Source organism: Opisthorchis viverrini, assembly GCF_000715545.1.
Source record: "Opisthorchis viverrini unplaced genomic scaffold opera_v5_289, whole genome shotgun sequence".
Taxonomy (NCBI): Eukaryota; Metazoa; Platyhelminthes; class Trematoda; order Opisthorchiida; family Opisthorchiidae; genus Opisthorchis; species Opisthorchis viverrini.
This window is the reverse complement of record NW_008751948.1, coordinates 480445-498783: the sequence shown is the minus strand read 5'-3', so window position 1 is coordinate 498783 and position 18339 is coordinate 480445. Positions and strand designations below refer to the sequence as shown.

Here is an 18339-nt window from a genome sequence, read left to right as displayed (position 1 = left end):
TTCTCCATCTCTTCAGCTTTCAGGACCCATCAAACTTCTCTATCCGCGCAGCACGTCACGAAGAGACGACCTTATCGTGGTATGGCGGTTTGTGTACCTCGGCGACCCATTGAGCTATACTGGGGGGTGTCCGCGCGACACTCACAGAGTCTCTCATACCAGGTTGGTCAATGGTTAGAGGTCTGACAAACACAGTCTCCTGGCCCTCCAGGTTGGGGGTTGGAACATGTATGGCGACTTGTTCCGTAGAAATGGTAATGCATTTGCATTTCCCCGCCAAACACCGCTGCCTTGCGGTTAGGCTTTTGAGCCAAAGGCTTTGGTTGAGGACCCTAATCGTCCTCCTGTCTAGGTGTGGGCGCCCTGGCAGTATCCCAGTCCTCGTACAAAATACGGCAGTGAAGCATCAGTGCCAACACTGATGTTGCTGTCATTGATGATGATGATGATGATGATGCACGTCAAGGGCAGTGTACTGTCGACCAGGAGAAATGCGTTTGTTTATTTAAGATAGATCAGGAGTTACGGCAGCTGTTGATGCGGCATGGATGTGATGTGTGGAGCAGGACTCAGTACTGAATGGTTCGAGTTCTATTGGCATTCTTAGACCATTGGTAATCACACCGTTGAACATGAGTCATCCCGACATTAAGGGACGAGATGGTATAAGTGGTAAGAGCGCGAATTTACTGACCAGAAGGTCCGTGGTTCGAATCCGACCTCTGCCTCTCGACTTCTCCTGTCTAGGCTTGGGCAACCTGACAGTGCCCCAGCCCTCGTGCAACCTTCGGGTGGCATGGCAGCTAGGCACCGGAGGGGTGTCACAGCTGAACGATTTATTATTTATATTTATATCCTGACATTATTCCAATCCCGCCTGTTTAAATTCACTGCAAGGTCAATGATTTTCGAGCTAAAAACATTTGGCATGGCTACTTAACTTGCGACTTCTATGTATTCTTTCACGCGTTCTGTTCCTATCTACTCCAGCCCGTCTTCACACCAACTTTCCTCCGCTTGTTGGAAAGCTTCCTGTTTATTTCTGGTTGATGTACGACCTACTTGATAAATGTCGGAACTAAGTCGGTCCGAGAAGCTTGCTGCTGCTCAGCTGAAAGTAAGTTCACATCATTTGGCTGGTTATATCCATTTTGCTGTATCAACAGTCTCCCGTAGAATGACAATTTTTGGTCGATTCCACCGTAACTCTTGAAGAATGAATCCTCACCTTCCGAGTAGCAACAGGGAATTTGCCTTCACGTCACATTCCACACCGTCTCCTCATTTATTGGTTGTTTCAGAAGCACGGTCAGATGTGCTTCCTACGCAGCGTCCATCTACTCTGGACTAACGGTTTTTTCAGTCCTGTTAATATTTAATGTGGGAGAACGTTACTTTTATACGTAAAGTTGGTTGTTTCACATCAGTCTGCTACTGCTAGCCATTGACCACACGATTTTGATGCAACCAAAGGTGCTCGTCGATGTCATCATAATAAGGCAGTGAAACACCAGTGTTCCCTTCTGGTGTTGTCATCACGAAGGTGACGGGCAAAGCTTGTTCTCTGAGGTTGCTTATCTTGATCAGTACATCACAGCTGTTTGCGAGCCAAGACAGAATTGGCTCACATCCCTAGGTACAGTCACGGTACGACTTCAAAAGGACGACGAAGGGTGTACACATCAATGGGCCACGTCACACTCAAACTAAGCCACTGGAAACTCAGTATTCGCACAGGTTTCCCTCAAACTTGGAGCTCTGTGTTGCATGGTCTAATTCCGATGGCCCCTGCAATCGATCGCTGTCCATAGCTACCCGGCATATGGTGTGAAAGGTGCGTTCATTTTCCGTGACTTGGGCGCTTCCTGCCAAATGCAATGTGATTCCTTCCAACTGTCCCTCAGATAAACGACTGTCTGATCAACATCTTATCGTGGACAAATGTTTGGTACTCGACAAGAACATACGATAAGGTGTACACAAAAGCTGGTACCAGAGTTCGGCAGTTTGGTTCCTAGGTCGATTCTGGTTGTATGGACAAGATCGTTACTAACTATAGCTCAACGGTGAATCCTGTTTCATTTTTAAAGCAACTATTGCTACTTTGAACCTACAACATTCAGTTCACTTTTAATAGTGAAATCTGTCGCCAAAAGAATCTGATTGTGATGGGATCTTAGGGTCTACTTGTGGCAAGTCACTTCGTGAGTGGACTTCAGACTCAATGTGAGTTGGGCAATTTCCGCCGCAGGTTTACAACGCTGACAGTATATTTTTTAAACTTTCAAACGGTAACTTCAGCCCTACCGATGTCTCAAAAAATTCGTCTTGGTTCATCCTAATATAAAGTTGACTTCTGAACAGTCAGCTGAGTTTTCTTCGTGTCAGTATCCTGAGTGAGACCACTGGAACAACGCTGCGAGGCGTTCACAAAAGCCACACTGACTGAACGGCATATTCGCTTTGATGGTTTCCTAATGCCATAACAAAGGTGGGATTTAATCAGGTGCTTGACTGAGGAGCCAATACTTATGGGACATGGCATGAAGAGAACTAAAATCCCTGGGATACCTTTTTTCCAGAGTGGGCACCCCGAGCGATATACTGCATTGACAAGACGTATTTGGCCGCTACCCTACCTGAATCTCACTCCAACACAGTGAAATGCACCATTTGACTTGGTCATGATCGGTATTCACAGGATAGGCGATCGTCACTGACTAATCTGTAACATTGGTTTTTGATAGTGATCTGAGTGTTTCGGGTTTGTGGATGGCTCATTGTTAGAAGTTCGCATTGCGAAACATGGATACACATGGACTCTCATTACCTGGGTATATTAAATGTGGTCAAATCGGACTTGCAATTGAACACCAGACACGCTCAATTTTATCATCCTCCTCATCACCGACGCAGCAAGTCAGGCCTCCGTAACACTAGATCAAACATATGCACACATGGGCGAGATGGCCCAAGTGGTTAAGAGCGCGAATTCACTGACCGGAAGGTCCGTGTTTTGAACCCGACCTCTGCCCCTCGACTTCCCCTGTCTAGGCTTGGGCAACCTGACAGTATCCCAGCCCTTATGCAACGTTCGGGCGGCATGGCAGTTAGGCACTGAAAGAGTGCTACAGCTGAACGATTTTTTCATCATCATCACCATCATTATCAGCTGTAAGAACCGCGCACTTGTTGTACAGTGGCTATAACTCCCACAGTTTCGTTCACCGATGATTTGGAGAGGTGCGGTAGGTAGCTACGCATTGGAGGCAGGAGCTGATAAATTGGTAAGTACACGGCTGTCAGTGGACCAGTAAGAGGGGGGTTGGAAAGGCAGCTATGCATTGAAGGCAATAGCTCGGATGCACGGGCACCATTCAGGGTACGACTGAGCCATGTCTGACAGTGTCTTCAACCATTTGTGTCCTATTTCGAGTTCTCCATCCAGGGAGACGGCAATGACCAACGTAGCTGAGTTTGCTAGTAATGACTTTCACACTTCGCTGGTAAGTTAGTGTTTGACCTCTGGCACCTAGCGAGGTCTCTGCGGGCTGATGCAGCGACAAAATATGCAAAAAATTTGGGGTGTCAAAATATCTGTCTTCGCTAGGCACCGGAAGGGTGATAGAGCTGAATGATTATTATGATCGGTTTTGGGGGCGAGATGGCCCAAGTGGTTGGAGCCTAAATTTGCTGGCCGGAAGGTCCGATCTCGGCCTCTCGACTTCCCCTGTCTAGGCTTGGGCAACCTGGCAGTATACCAGCCCTCGTGCAATTTTCGGATGGCATGGCAGCTAGGCACCGGAAGGGTGATACAGCTGAATGATTATTATGCTACATTCGTTTGTTTTGCATCCATGATGGATCTTCCTTCGGGAGCCTAAATAGATTCTGATTTTGGCTTTGGTTACTTTTGGGAGGGAAGTCTAACTGTTTCGACGTGGTTCTTTCGTAAACAGAGGGTAGTTTGATGAAGTCTGATCACGACAGCTTCGGCCATGGTAACTAAAGGCTCTTGTACAAATTAGGAGTTGCTTGCAGTCACGCGTTCCTAAGATGCTCAGGTGACCACTGCAGAATCTGCTGTTCCTGTCTGCACAGTGAAATTATTTTGCATCAGATGTTAGTTGCTCGCAAGTCGTGTTTATACACTAGTCAACTGACAATCGTGTTTCAGGCTTATTCACGGTTTGTCCTCGAACGCTTGTATTGCTTCCATTTCAGCTCACAAAATTCCGTGCATCTAAAGGTGGGCGGCGACCAGGCACGGAGAATTCCCACAAGACTGTGGATCCACAGTCGACTGCTGCGGTGAGTTTGATTGATTCGGACGATGTGGTAGTCTATCGATAGTTTCATTAATCTACGCCCAATTTTTCCCGGCCTTGGTGAGATTCGTTTCACATCACTTTCGCTTGACATGTCTCGCGGTTTCCCGGTTAAGTTTACTAGAATTTGACTTCCACTGGATTGGTGATCCGTAACATCCTTTCGGTGCATAACCGCTACACCCACTCTTTCACGGTTACTGCACTCAGTCTGGAGCTAAGCCCTCACGTCACTGGAGATTGGCCAATAGTTCAAAATTGTTCAGCCCAGTTCTGTTCATTAATGGAATCGGTCGGCTTTTATACCACTTTTTAGAGACTGAGCATGCGACCGCCCTGTTTCAATAGACCGTGCCTTAGACTGGCACCACGGCCAAGGAACTTTTTACAATTAGGATTAATCCGTCTTAGGCCCTGATCGGTTCCGCAACTGGACGGTGTGAAAACTTGTGGCTCTTTTCTTGTTATCCATCTACTGGAGCCTACCTAAGAGTGGGTGTGATTGCTTCAGCTGAGGATTACGCGTGCACTGCGTTTGATTTCTATGATACGACATAATCTACCGAGACAGCTTAGTGTGCATGGTACTCCAGCCAGCGCACAAATCGTGACAGTGGTTAGAGTCGAATGCTGAATGAAGTCCATCTACCTGAGGACAGATGTCATCGGTTTCCGTGATGGAACACAGATGAGCAGCATGAAATTCCATGCCCTAGTGAAGCATGTCCTGTACTCATACCGGCGTAACGGTGGATACTACTGATGGGGCATGTAAGTAGCGTCTTCTCATCAATCCGCTTAGCGTCTCTTGAAAGGTGAGATCTATTACGGAATTTGTGGAGTCGCCTTGTAGCATTTGCTTGCATTTGAGTAACAGTCAATGAGTATCCAGGAAAGTTCAGGAAGACGCGTTCAAGGAGAAGATGGATATCCAGTTTTGTAAACAAGATACGTATGAGGGTTTTGCTCCCCTGTCCAATAGTCTGTAGCTGTTCAGTTGGTGTTTCTCTGTGTGACCTGCCGGGCAGGGAACGAATATTCGCCTATGTGGATACCACCGGTTTGAATCATCCTGCTCGAGCTCCATCTTCTTGTGCGGTCCCAGAAGTGGGGCCTGCTGACAATGCGCTTTTTATGCCTGAATATGACCCAGCCCATCTACATCGTTTGTGCAGGTCTAAATAGCTAAACGGAGCGAAGACGGAAATGAAGCAACATCCCAAACCAGGGCACGAAGTGTCAAAACAAGTCGGGCTTCCATAAGACTGGCTTATACCACACCCGGGCCATAGTAGGGGTTGTCTGTCACCTACACAGTATACGTCATCACGTCACTCTTGCTTGTCGCCCCCACAGGTTTCCACAATCCTGACATGCCTTCTTTCATCGCTATTTGGCATTCGGCACACAGACCACCGCGGTCATCTACAGGCTCCACGCACGTCAATTTTGTGATCAATAAAAGCTTGTTAGCATATGAGAACTCTGGCGCCTTGTACCTGAAGCCAGTTAACCGAGAAAATCGGTTTACGCTTGGATACGGTAGTTGTACATGATGGTAGAGTGAGCAGTCGTAGCCCTAAGCGTGAGCGTACGGCTTGAAAAGAGCAATGGGCATATTCAACGCAGCAACAGGTATCAGACTTTCCTCCCAACATCATTGTGAAACACTTTAGGCCAGTATAGATACTTTTTCAAATGTGGACAAACGCTTCTAGTCCTCAATAGACGTATATTTGGTTTTGCGGGATTACATGGGCCCGGGTTGTCTAGTAATGAGACTGACAACCCCTGTTTCGACGTGCCAAAATGGACGCATTCCATTCGGTTGCGCGCCTCTATCTTGCAAGACGCAAGTGAACACTTTAAAGACATAGATACTTTATAAATTCGTGCCATCCGAGCCGTCGTTGCTTGAATGCTGCAGAGGATACCGAAATACCTCCAGAATGATGTCGCTGAGCTTCATTGCTGCTTACTCGGCATGCTCAAGTGTGGTGCTGTTCCAGATCTCTTCGCTTTCTGTCAATGAAACGACTAAAACAAGACGGGGTGGGCGAGATAGCTCAAGTGGTTAGAGCGCGAATTTATTGACCGGAAGGTCCGTGGTTCGGACCCGACCTCCGCCTCTCGACTTCCCCTGTCTAGGCTTGGATAACCTGGCAGTATCCCAGCCCTCGTGCAACCTTCGGGTGGCATGGCAGCTAGGCACCGGAAGGCTGCTACAGCTGAACAATTATAAAAAAACAAGACGGAATGCCTTGGTTAAAGAGAGTCCGAAACAGGAGTGCCACACGATCAGACTCAGCTAGACACCGGAAGGAAGTGGCTGAACTCATACTTCTCCAGAGTTTTGGAACATGCTACTAGAATGCTCAGAAAGCTCATTAGAAACCCCTGAACAGAGTCAGGAAAACAGTTTTAACGGAGTTCTGCCAGTATCTTCAGCGATAACTACAGGTAACTAGGCCTTTTCTCTTATTCCCGCGACGTCACGGTCTCGTTTCGCTTGGATGAAATGTGTCAGTAGGTGTTTGCAAAATCGTCGGCTATTCCGTTAAATCCGTCAGATCGAAACCGTCGGTGATCTAGAGCAGGCAGTATCGTTAGAAAGACAGTGAACGACAGTGAGATCAGTGAGCTTATTTTCTACGGTCCTAACCACATTGATTTCCGTGACACTGATTCCCGCTCTGATCACTGAAAAGCTTAGATTTTTCTTTGTCCTTGGTGTGTTTGCGAGAGAAAACAGACAGGAATTCGTGTGACTCCCCGTTTCGAAGTCGGCTTCAATGACTTATCCATACGAGGTCACTCAGCCAAGTTGATTCCGGTTGTCTAGTTTGTTGTTGCTAGAGTCTGGTATTTCGCGATAATATCCAATGCTATTCGGTCGTGAAACGACCTTGCGAGTGCTCTACGGTTGCTACCAACTAGTTAGACAAGACCCGTTATGATGTGCATGCAGACTCGACAGCGTATCTGTAGGCTTTTAGCCACTACGGTAATGTGGCAATGCTGGGTTTAAGCTGGCCGCTCGTCAGATTGGACTGTTGGATGGTTGCTGGGGTTCAAACAAGACGGGAGCGAATAACAGAAACCCGTCCGGGAAATTCTTTTGTTTTTCATTTTTTTTCCGCCTCAGATCCATTTCCACTCGAACAAATGTGATCTCAATATTGTCGTCTTCGGGAAAAAGAGAGATCAGACTAACGAGGTTGAAGATGGTTTATGTAAAATTTGAAAAAGAACACCTCCAGTTTTTTTAAAATAAAAAATCATGTTCACCTACCTGACAAATTACAGTCAGTGCTTAAGCTTAGTTCTCGATCTGAACCTTCCAAGCTAGCATTCTTGTCAGAAGAACCACCCAAGGTGCACAACGTGTATTAACTCCAAAAATCAGGTTAAAAACGCTTTTGCAGTGCGTCGTGTGCAAACTGTATGCGGTGACAACCTTCTAGAAATTCCTTTGCCTTCTGGATGCGCCCCATTGGTGACAGGTATTTGGCGGACACTGGATCATGTTTGGCTGTTAAGTCCAGACTTTCGGCCACTTAGAGCTTGCCTTCATGCTGGACCGGCAAGGAACCCGAATTTCCGGCCATTTACGAGCGGGTGAGGCTTCTGGGCCATAGCAGCGCATAACTGCGAGCGGTAAAGCGGTTTCGGTGTGGAATTCTGCCTAACACAGTGTCCTAATGGAGCAAAATGTCGGTAGCTCAGGTAGCGTAGATGGTCGTTGGTTTGTTCGCTGAGCTGGGCAATTTGATTGCAAACGTTTCATCACAAATCGAGGTGATATCATCAGTGCGTTATTGGGGAACGTAGTGGTGCGTAGCGGTGGATTAGTGGTTGTGCGTTGAGTAGTGTTAATTGTGTGTTGATATACGTGCTGCTAGCCGGGAATGACCTTTAATCGCGATTAAGTATTCAGTCGGGCGATCCCATGGGTTGCTCTGTTATCCCGTGTCCTCATTCGCCGATGCCCCCGTGACCTTTGAGCTTGGCATCCCCCGCCGTCGTAATAGTGTAACGGTCATAGTCGTCGCACTGTCCTAATATTCAACTTAGTACAAGCGTGGGTAGTGTCGCTGAACATGTTTCCGGTCAACATCAGTGCTTCGACTCGGTAATGGCTTACCCCGTGGTCGTTCAACATTGGCGTCCTTATCTACCTAAATGTGCATCGAAGAAGGTGATTTTCAACATAGGCTTCAGATGCATAATGATGATATTTTCCAGACTGCAAAAATTTGCACCAAAGTTAGCATGTTTACTTCTGAACAAATAGAAGTGCCCATTGTTTCGTTCTTTCTTCCAGGCATACTTCACTTCACCTCCAAATGCTCGCTTATTGGAAAATCGGTAAGCAACCAATTCCGATTTTTCCATGTTCTACCGTGTTCGGGGTCAAGGTATTCACCTGGGATTTTATAGTACCACTTGCCCGACTGTTGATGCGTTTGTTGCCCCATTCCTTTCGAGTGTCCATGGTCTGAACAGGTGCATGCCAATACTTATTTGCCATAACACGGCCCCACGGTTAATCCCTCCATTAAATTTGCCCCCCATCCTGTCCTATCTTGTTCTATCCTATCCTTTTCTATCCTGTTTCTCCCGTCTCCCCAGATCAACCCTTGATTCGTTTGATTCCGGTCCGGTGGATTCGGAAGCGTTACCGGCAATGGTATCTTCAAACGGCGTAAACGATCCACCTGCAGCAAAACCCAGTTCATTGGCGGACTACTTCAGAGCTAATCAGTCATCAACTTCGACCTTGTCGTCACATGATGCCTGTCTGTTTCCATCTCGTTCAGAAGTGGAGTACACTTCAACTGCCAATACAATGGTGACATACTCGTCTGATGAACCGCATCGGAATCAGTGCACTGGTAACAGAAGTGACTCAGGAAAGGAGTTTCCTCCCACGTCGTTTCACCCCGCAACATCTCTGGGCTACGCACTACAACAGTCTTCTTCCAAGCAACTGGGTGTTGTCGACCCGACTGCGGATGAATTAGTGCCTGCTCCATCAACTTCCATGGTCGATGGTGATTTGAATAGCAACAAGGCTGTATATAGTGAATTTGTGGAACCTATTGGAAGTGTGTAAGTGCTCATACTTGGTTGACCGCTTTGATAGGCATCTCCCTCAACACGTTCCCGCAAACCCCGGCAGAGACCACTGCCAGTCTGTGTTTTAGTCCTCTGCACAGTTCAGCCGAGGCCCTCCATCCACGTACCATTCCTTTTCATACGGAAGACTGTGTTTTTAAGTTGCGATCTTTTGGGCGACGGAGTTTTGATGATTGTAGCTCATCCCCTCAAACTTTCAATGAAATTTGATCACTTAAAACCAGAATTGAAAATTCACGATGTCGCCAATACTCTGTGGAAACATTTATAAGATGGATGTCAGACAAACACTGGATGCGTATGGTCGGTTTGGACATGAGGCAGGAAAATTAATTACATCACTATCGTTTTTTTTGTTCAATTCTAATATGTTTCTCTCGAATTGTAGTAGCAGTATTTTTCTCAACTTAATTCTCGTTCTCAGCATCCCAAGCTAGGGTTCGCGTCAAAAACAACCACCAAGGGTTAATATACAAGGTACATTAACGCTCAAAAACGAAGTCAGGAACAGTTGGATAGCGCTACATATATNCCAGACTTTCGGCCAATCAGATCTCTGCTTGATGCCGGACCGGCAAGCGTCCCGAATCCTTAGCCAATCTTGCGTTGGGTGGACTTCTCAGCCGTAGCAGCACCTGAGTGCGAGCGGTAAGGCGGGACCCGTGTGGAATTCCGCCTAACACGAATATTACCAAGTGGACACTGCGCACCATTCGTTGCTTTTTTCAACTAGGCCGCCGGTTTTCATCGTCCTAAGCCATCTGAACGCCGGCATTATTTGGATATGTTATGAAATACGTCAAAATTAGGTTGTTCACTTGAGGCTGTTGATTGGGCTTCACTCAAATCCCATGTCTGTCGGATGAAGAAGCTTTGCTGTTCCTGCGTTACTGGGGTATATTGTGTAGGCTTGAAAGTTCCTGTGACGTGCAACTGTGTGGGCAGTTGTTGCCATGCGCAGAGCACTTGAATTTTACGGCTACCTGGCTATTGAATAGTAGGTTAGGTGCACATGACCACGCGTAGAGCAAATAGATCTTCAATGAACGTGGAGCTTCGCTGATTCGGAACTGAGGTGCGGGACATATCGACTTAAATCAACCGAATTCAACATGTTCGTTGGTCTGGAAAAACCAACCCAGGCGTACATAACATATAGGAGTTTTTAAGTGGGGAAGTGCTTTGTTTCCCATTTTAGTGGAAATGACTCGTGGTGGGTACAGCGCGTTTGTGTTTTGGTGAGAAACACAGTGAACGTGTACTGAGGGCAAACATCAGGGATATATTTCGTAACCGGTTTGTGTATGTTACGGAGCGCCGACAACTCACAGGGGTGTAGCTCTAAAACTGTGCGACAAAATCTCAGTCTTGTTGAGGATGGTGATAGTTCGAGATAGCTCAGCAGTCAAGACGCCAAATTATTGACCGGAAGGTCCGTGGTTCGAACCCAGATCCTCCTGTCGAGGATTGGACATACTGGCAACATCTCAAGCGTCGTAAAAAAGTGCACATTCCAGTCCAAATTTGAAGCTTTTTCTCATTCAGTTTCTAAATCAGTTTGTCTCATGGCGGCCTTCAAAGATGAGGGGATACTTTGTATCGAATTGACGGTGTGCGTCGTTCATCCAGAGTTTTTTCCGTATCTCTGTGTATGTCGTCAAAGTGTCACAGTTCCGGTGTGGATAACCGCCGAGCTCTCGAATGGCGTGCTGACGTCACCGTCCGGAAAATCAGTTGTTCTGGTTTAGCGGATCCACTGCGTCGACTTTTTCCAGCAATTGATGGCGCACTCCATTTTTCGTGTGCAATCCAGAATAGTTAAAATAGTTCACTAACTTTTCATAAAGTGAACTACTCATAAGGTTGCTGAAAACTCTTCGACTGGTTTCACCCTTCTTGGGGCTCATCAGGTAGGCGCAGTCCCCGAGTTTCCGTCAACTTTATGTTCTATTTGAATTCAAATTGGACTGTTTTTAAGAAATACACTCATTTGCACTCATACACTCATCTCCTGTTCAGGAGCTGCATCGATGGATGGATGTCCTGCGTCGAACTATCACCACTAGGGCGTACTGTACAGCGAGTAACTAGCCTGCCCCATCGACGTTATCAATTCACCGCCGTTGGTCATAAGCTTGTGATGTGTTGGTGGCGCCTCCCGATGGGACACTGTTTGCGTGATCCGCTGGAGTTCGTGCGTCTCTGACTTATTGCTGATCACAATTTTGGGCGCGCTCAAGTTTCTGTGTTGAATCTCAGAGGCCTGGCAACATCACAGATAGAGTGAGCGTTGCAGTGGGTCCTGATGACGGTGCGTCGGCACCAGGACAACAGCAACCAGCCGACCGCACACAGAGTGACCTGAGTTTTTTCCATTTACCTCGCTACGGTGCATCAGTTCAATTCTTGAATATTTCTGGGTTTTTGACGAACTTCAGGCCATGAATATCGAATGATATCCTCAGTCCGCGACTGACGCTTCCTAGACTATTTCGGATATTATGATAATTCCCCGGATACGAAAGTATCACGAAAGGAGGCAAGTTTTACCGCCTGGGTGTGGCGTTTCTTCAAGAAGCTTGAAGGCAGCTGCGTATGAGTTTATATGCTGCCGAAATCGCCTTAGGTCCATTGCTATACATGTTTCGTGACGAACATAGCAGTCTCCAAATAGGTAATGTTTGCGATCGATGTTCCTTCGCGTGCTGGGGAGTGGCTGCATGCTAGAGGGGAGAGAATCCGAGGAATTCCATATATATATCTTTCTTGACGGAACATATTACTTATAATGCTGCTGAAAACTCGTCGGGTACCACACTTTCCTGACGAGTTCTAAGAAGGGTGTGAAACCGGTCGTGAAACCTGTCGAAGGGTTTTTAGCATCCTTATGAACAGTATATTTCGTGAAGTATTTATTGTGCGTAACGCCATTGGCGTACATATTTTTTCGTTGCACTTGTCTTCTTTTCTGGTAGATTCTATCCCACACTCTTCCTGGTTGTATCGGTTCGCTATTGTATCCCTCCATTTGGTAGAATCGGTTCCCTAAGGGGATCGTTCATCATGCAATTTATTCCACGGTACGTTTTTTTTTAAATTTTGGCTTCTCTTTCACGGTGCCAATTTTGTGCTCGCATTCTTTGTTTAGTCCGACTGCCACAACTGAGAAGATTCTACAACTCTCTCAACAACTCAATGGTATTCTTCAAACGTCGGAACAATTGACCACTTCGTTCACCTCGTCCCACGGTAGTTATTCTTTCCCGTATCAATTGAGTGAGACAGGAGAACAGTACTGCGCAAGCCAACCGGATGTGAGCCCAGATTCGAACGGGTATAACGCGGGTCCGCACAGCCCGTATCCTGGTGCACTGGATCAACATATCTCCAAACGTTCGAACACACCGACGTCTACACACAGCGCCACAGCGGGCAGCAGCTATGTTCGTGAACTGGAGGTAGGTCTTTCTTGACAACTAATGGTGGGTCAACGTGGACTGGAGAGGAAGAGACTACGATAGCCTAGGGTTTTCAGACCCAAAGATTACTTCCCGATAGAAGTCCATGGCAGCTGTGTCCAAGAGTATGTTATATAATTGGACGACACTTTTCTTTGAAGAGCCTTCCGGTACAGTGCTCCTTGGTCCAAAACTTGACATTCATCTCCATGCGCTTACTGGTAGTCTATGGTTTGTGCGATTTTGGCGACTAGTGAAGGAATTCGGACCGTTATTCTCACTATTTAAACAATCTATTTACTGTTTCCATAAATGAAACTACTCACAAGGTTGCTGAAAGCTCTCCGACAACCCACGACCGGTTTCGCTCTTCTTGGGGCTCATCAGGTAGGCGCAGTCCCCGAGTTTCCGTCAACCTTATGTTCTACTTGAACCCAAATTGGACTTTTTTTCGAGAACTACACTCATTTGCAAATCAGTTTGGTTTTCACGAGAGACTTAACTGAATCTCTCGTGCCAACTGAAACATGAGGCGGCCTGTGTGCAGCACATTCAGTTGTAGAATATCATAAACGAGAGATTCAGTTGGGTCTCTGGTGAAAACCAAATTATTTGCAAATGAGTGCATTTCCCGAAAACTTATTTATTGCTTTGTGAAGGGGTACGTAGCTGCATAAAATGGTACAGCATAACTGATGTGAAGTAGATAGAACACCCTCAGGATGGATCACCTCTCATCAGGAATCTTGTTGGTGTCCCTCCGTTACGATGGTCTTTCTAGAGGAAGAGAACTGAATTTTCTTTGGATCCACGACTTATCGCACGGCCCCAACTTTGTGTGTGCAATGGATTACATCTTAAATGACAGCCTCCGAATGCAGTTGAGGGGCCGGTCAGGCACTGGATCTCCTCTGTCAACAATCGGGCTGTATTTTAGAATACTGTTCGCTTTCCTTTTAACAGGACCGAAACGTGGAATTGGCTGCCCTCTTGGAGAAACGTGGCCGTGCTCACGAGCGTGCCTTAGCCAAGCTTTCTGCTTTGCAAGAACAGTACGCGAAGGCCACCGCTCAAGCTGCGGCGGACCGTCAAAACTTGGAACAGTCGACCAGTCGAGATCTTGCCAGGTCTCAAGAACAGGTAAGTAGTTCTGCTCCACCCTCTTTATTATTCGTACTACTGCTCTGCCGAGCCGCGTGCTATTCTCAATCCGTTTATCCCACCAGATCCGCGCCCATGCCCAAACAATCGGCGTTTTGGTCGCCGAAAAGACGGAATTGCAAACGAAAGTCAGTCATCTTGAACGCCTGGCCAACGAACGCTCTCATGTAAGTTCTGTTTTTCTCTGTCCCCCTCCTCTATCCCCACACTAACAAACAGATTTGTTTCTCTGCACAAACGGGGACCCTTTCGATGCCTAGCTGGCATGCCACCAGAAGGAAGCACGAGGGCTGGGATACTGCCAGGTTGCCCAAGCCTAGACAGGGGTTTGAACCACAGAGCTTCCGGTATGTATGTTCGCGCTCTAATCACCGGGGTATCTCGTCCCAGAGGACCCAGAAAATAACTCTTTCGGTGCGGGTATCCGCTGTGCACAACTAGTTCCTCCAGTGCTGATGACTTCTTCGTTCAATACTTGCTCAATCGACGGACTTTACTCAGTCCACATGGAGTCCAGTGCCGCACGTGACAGTCACTTAACGCTTGCCTTTGTGTCTGGTTCATGCATATGCAAACAGTCTAAGAGTTTGAAAAATAACACAGTGACGAACATTAATGTTTTCGGGATCTCATCATCAGGTCAGTACATATCTAATGGTTAAAATAAGAGCGAAAAATGAAATACGCTGCGAAGATTGGTTATTGGAATGCAAAACGTGGAGACACGAACGATTGGTTGTCTGCGCCCCCCATGTCGCATCTAGTTGGATGCTGTGAGACAGTGAAGAGGGGTGTTGAGTGACTTGGCCGGTTGATTCGTGTCACACGACCAAGGCAGACTCAGCGTTCGTACGAAACGTTTTTCAGAGCACAGTACCGGGTTTCGCAGGCGTATAACGACTGCCTCGACTGTAGTCAAGCAACGCTGTTGAATAGATACTGGCAGTCTATTTGGCACGCGGTAAATGGTTTGAAATGACTCATTTGGCATAACTACGTGCCCGGTGTCAATTAGGGGTGGGATGCGATTGAGCTCCTGGCTGAACTGTTGAGGTTAGTGGTATTCCGGTAAGAGAGGTGCTCGCGTATTCTCTTAAAAAGTTGCCGTATCGTGCGCCCAACGTACTCCGCTGAACAACAGCAGGAGTTACCTAGGAGTTGACAGTGATATCCTGGTGGATTTATCTGACAATGGGTTACTGCAAACTGCAGTTTGATTGTTTACTATGTAAAAAGAAAGCGTTCAGCTGTAACATCCTTCCGGTGCCTAGCTGCCATGCTACCCGAAGGAAGCACGAGGGCTGGGATACTGCCAGGTTGCCCAAGCCTAGACAGGGGAAGTCGAGTGGCGGAGGTCGGATTCGAACCACGGACCTTCTGGCCAGTAAATTCGGGCTCTAACCACTTGGGCCATCTCGCCCATGTGTATGTATTACATGTATGTATTACATAGACAATGCTCCCGCTGAGGATCTACCATTGGGACATTCCGGCCTCGGTGAGTGACAAGTCTTGACAAAGTTACACGAGAATTTCGAGAACCTCTGGGAGTGATTTTTCAGGTAAACTATTTACTAGTTGTCGGACGAGTTTGCCTTTTGATGGTGTGACTCACGCTGAGGTCATCTAGTTTTGAACTTGACTTTCGGTCGTTGTTTCGGTTCGCCTGAATAGTGTTGTCAACGTCATTGAGGATTGTTTTGCCCTCTTATCAAAATATTCATCCTAGTTGTAACTTGAAATCGATATGGATTAGTGACGCGGATAAGCATTAGCTTGCGTTATCCTCCAGAAGTCATTTGCAGCCTGTGTATTTGTAATGCACTACTCATAAGGTTACTAAAAATTTGCCGACAGCCTAGGACCGGTTTAGCCCATCTTGGGCGAATTAGTTTGCAAATGAGTGTATTTCGCTAATTTCGTGCGATTTGGTTTCAAGTAGAACATAAGTTTGACGCAAACTCGGAGACTGCGCCTACCTGATGAGCCCTAGGAAGACCGAAACCGGTCGTGGGCTGTCGGCGAATTTTCAGCAACTTTATGAGTAGTGCATTACAAACATACATTTATCAAGATATCTCGAATATCGTAGCGACTGAAACATGAGGCGGCCTGGTGCAGCACATTCAGTTGTCTGAGCACATCACAAACGAGAGATTCAGCTGGGTTCCAGGTGAGTCTCTCGAAAAGCCAAATTAGTTTGTAAATGAGTGTATTTCGCTGTTTTGCAACCTGTTTGCCACTCGACGACTGGCTTCCGCTTCAGGCTCTGCCTACCTCTCCAGGAACTGTATCCTAACTGGACTTTAGTCCTACGTTGACAAGATAGAGTTGTACTTGGAATCTCCCTTGGGTTGGCTGATTACTTCCTCGCATCCTGTCTTAAACTGTCCAATCACCGGTACCTTCGTATCGTAGCAGGACTTTGGGGGCGAGATGCCCCAAGTGGTCGGGCGCGAATTTACTGACCGGAAGGTTCGTGGTTCGTATCCGACCTCTGCCTCTCGACTTCTATCTAGGCTCGTGCTTCCTCCGGATGGCATGGCAGCTAGGCACCGGAAGGGTGTTACAGCTGAACGATTGTTATTATTATTATTGTTATTATTATTATTATTATTATTATTATTATTATTATTATTTAGCAGGAGTTTAGCTGGCTGCAGCGCGTCCACAACGGAAGGATGTATTTGGTAACCTATCCCCGTACAATGACGGAAAGCCTTGAAAAATATTCGTTCGTTGTTTTTTCTCTAGTTCTCTCTAAATCGTACCGCAGTTTCTGACATTTCAACTGTGATAAGAACGAATTTTGGCTAGGATTAATCGACCAGACCGAATCCAGTCCAGTCCAGAAGACTTCAACAATGAAGATCATCCTTCACAGAAAGTTCATGGAACGAGGGGAACACCTGGTCAATTAACCTGTCTGATGGACTTGTGCCGTGCCATTGCACATCCCGCGTCGAGATTGTAGGACCGTGAATGTTCCACCGTGACTCCACTATGTGAGGTAGAATTGAGTGGTTTTTGGTCAGTGGTAAACTATTTAACAAAGGCCATCAAGGGTCACAGGCGCAGAACGTGAAATCCGAAAGACGGGGCTAAAAATGTTTCAGAGTTATCTGGTTCATTCTGCTTACTGGTACGTGTCATCTTCAGGCTAGTCATGGCTCTTAGTCACTCCACTACACACGTAACGAACCTCCATATTTCGGAAACTATGCGACAATATTTCATTGCAGCCTGAATCTTTGCTGTATGAACCACCTTGTTTGTGAACCTCACAATTGACTCGATACCACCCTCTCTCTCTCTCTCTGTTTGCTGTTTCTTTCGCTAGGAAATCGAAGTGATCGATGAGCGGTTGCAAACCTATCGGAAACAGTCTATTGATTTGGAGCGGTCTCTGGTTACGTTAAAATCCGATTTGGAAAAGGCCAGTCAGGAATCCGCGGATCTTTCATCACAGGTGCGTTTTATCATCTCATCCGATGCTGGTTTAGATGTCGCACCGATGTCTGAATCAGAGGTTCTCAATGCTCCAAACGGTACATGGAGGGTGATCGTAATTCGAGAACACATTTGTTCCCTTCTGGAAGGACCCCCTTAGACCACTCTTGACTGACCCACTTTAGAACAGATGTGATCTCTCTATAGGGAGCTAACTGCCTATACAAACATGATTTTTCCGGGTTGAGTTGTTGTGTAGAGGGTCGCTGTGTATAGAAAGCAGTCTGGCACTCTGGAATATACAAATACGACTTGTTGTACAGCTGTTCACACTTGTTCATCAGTCGCTGGCCAGTTTTACTCCACAAAGTTGTATGCAAGACATTGTATGAGTGTGGATTGTGAGCATTTTACCAACATCAGGTTTCTTTCGCCAACTATTCACCCACTTGTGAGCAACAGCTCATACAATTTATAGATAATTTTGCCGTTATCTGTGAGTGCACATCACCCTGCTAATTTACTTGTGGCGTCAAAAAGGCATCTCACTGGATCTTAAGGGTCGTGTGTACCAAGCTACAGTAAGGGCTGTGTTGTTGTATTGTATGACATGGCCTCTTTGAGTAGATGATGTGAGGTGTCTTCAGGTTTTCGACCACCGATGCCTCAGAAGCGTGGCTGGTTTCGGATGGCGTCAGCGTATCAGCAACGAGGCGATTAGAAAACGGGTAGTTGGTTGTGCTGCAGGCACTTCAATCCGGGAAAACATCCAGCATCATCGACTACGATGGCTCGGTCATGTG

At 46.8% G+C, this 18339-nt stretch overlaps 2 protein-coding genes across 2 annotated transcripts in view; one reads left to right on the top strand and one right to left on the bottom strand.

Annotated features, from left to right (window-relative positions):
• Positions 1-990: 990 nt before the first annotated feature.
• Positions 991-18339, top strand: part of T265_09627 (hypothetical protein) — a gene marked incomplete at both ends in the record, with an annotated part of 43515 nt that continues 26166 nt past the window's right edge. Inside the window, 8 exons of the mRNA XM_009175756.1 lie at positions 991-1117; positions 4225-4311; positions 8653-8696; positions 8961-9440; positions 12616-12925; positions 13889-14065; positions 14152-14253; positions 17427-17555. Of these exons, the coding sequence (XP_009174020.1) occupies positions 1070-1117; positions 4225-4311; positions 8653-8696; positions 8961-9440; positions 12616-12925; positions 13889-14065; positions 14152-14253; positions 17427-17555 (1377 nt within the window). The remainder of the gene's footprint in view (positions 1118-4224; positions 4312-8652; positions 8697-8960; positions 9441-12615; positions 12926-13888; positions 14066-14151; positions 14254-17426; positions 17556-18339) is intronic.
• T265_09626 (hypothetical protein) lies at positions 7864-16629 on the bottom strand (the record flags this gene model as incomplete). Its single annotated transcript, XM_009175757.1, has 9 exons — positions 7864-7976; positions 8019-8223; positions 10040-10143; positions 14242-14402; positions 15238-15285; positions 15312-15559; positions 16066-16122; positions 16151-16318; positions 16486-16629. 9 exons carry the CDS (start codon positions 16627-16629, stop codon positions 7864-7866), a joined length of 1248 nt encoding a protein of 415 aa, XP_009174021.1.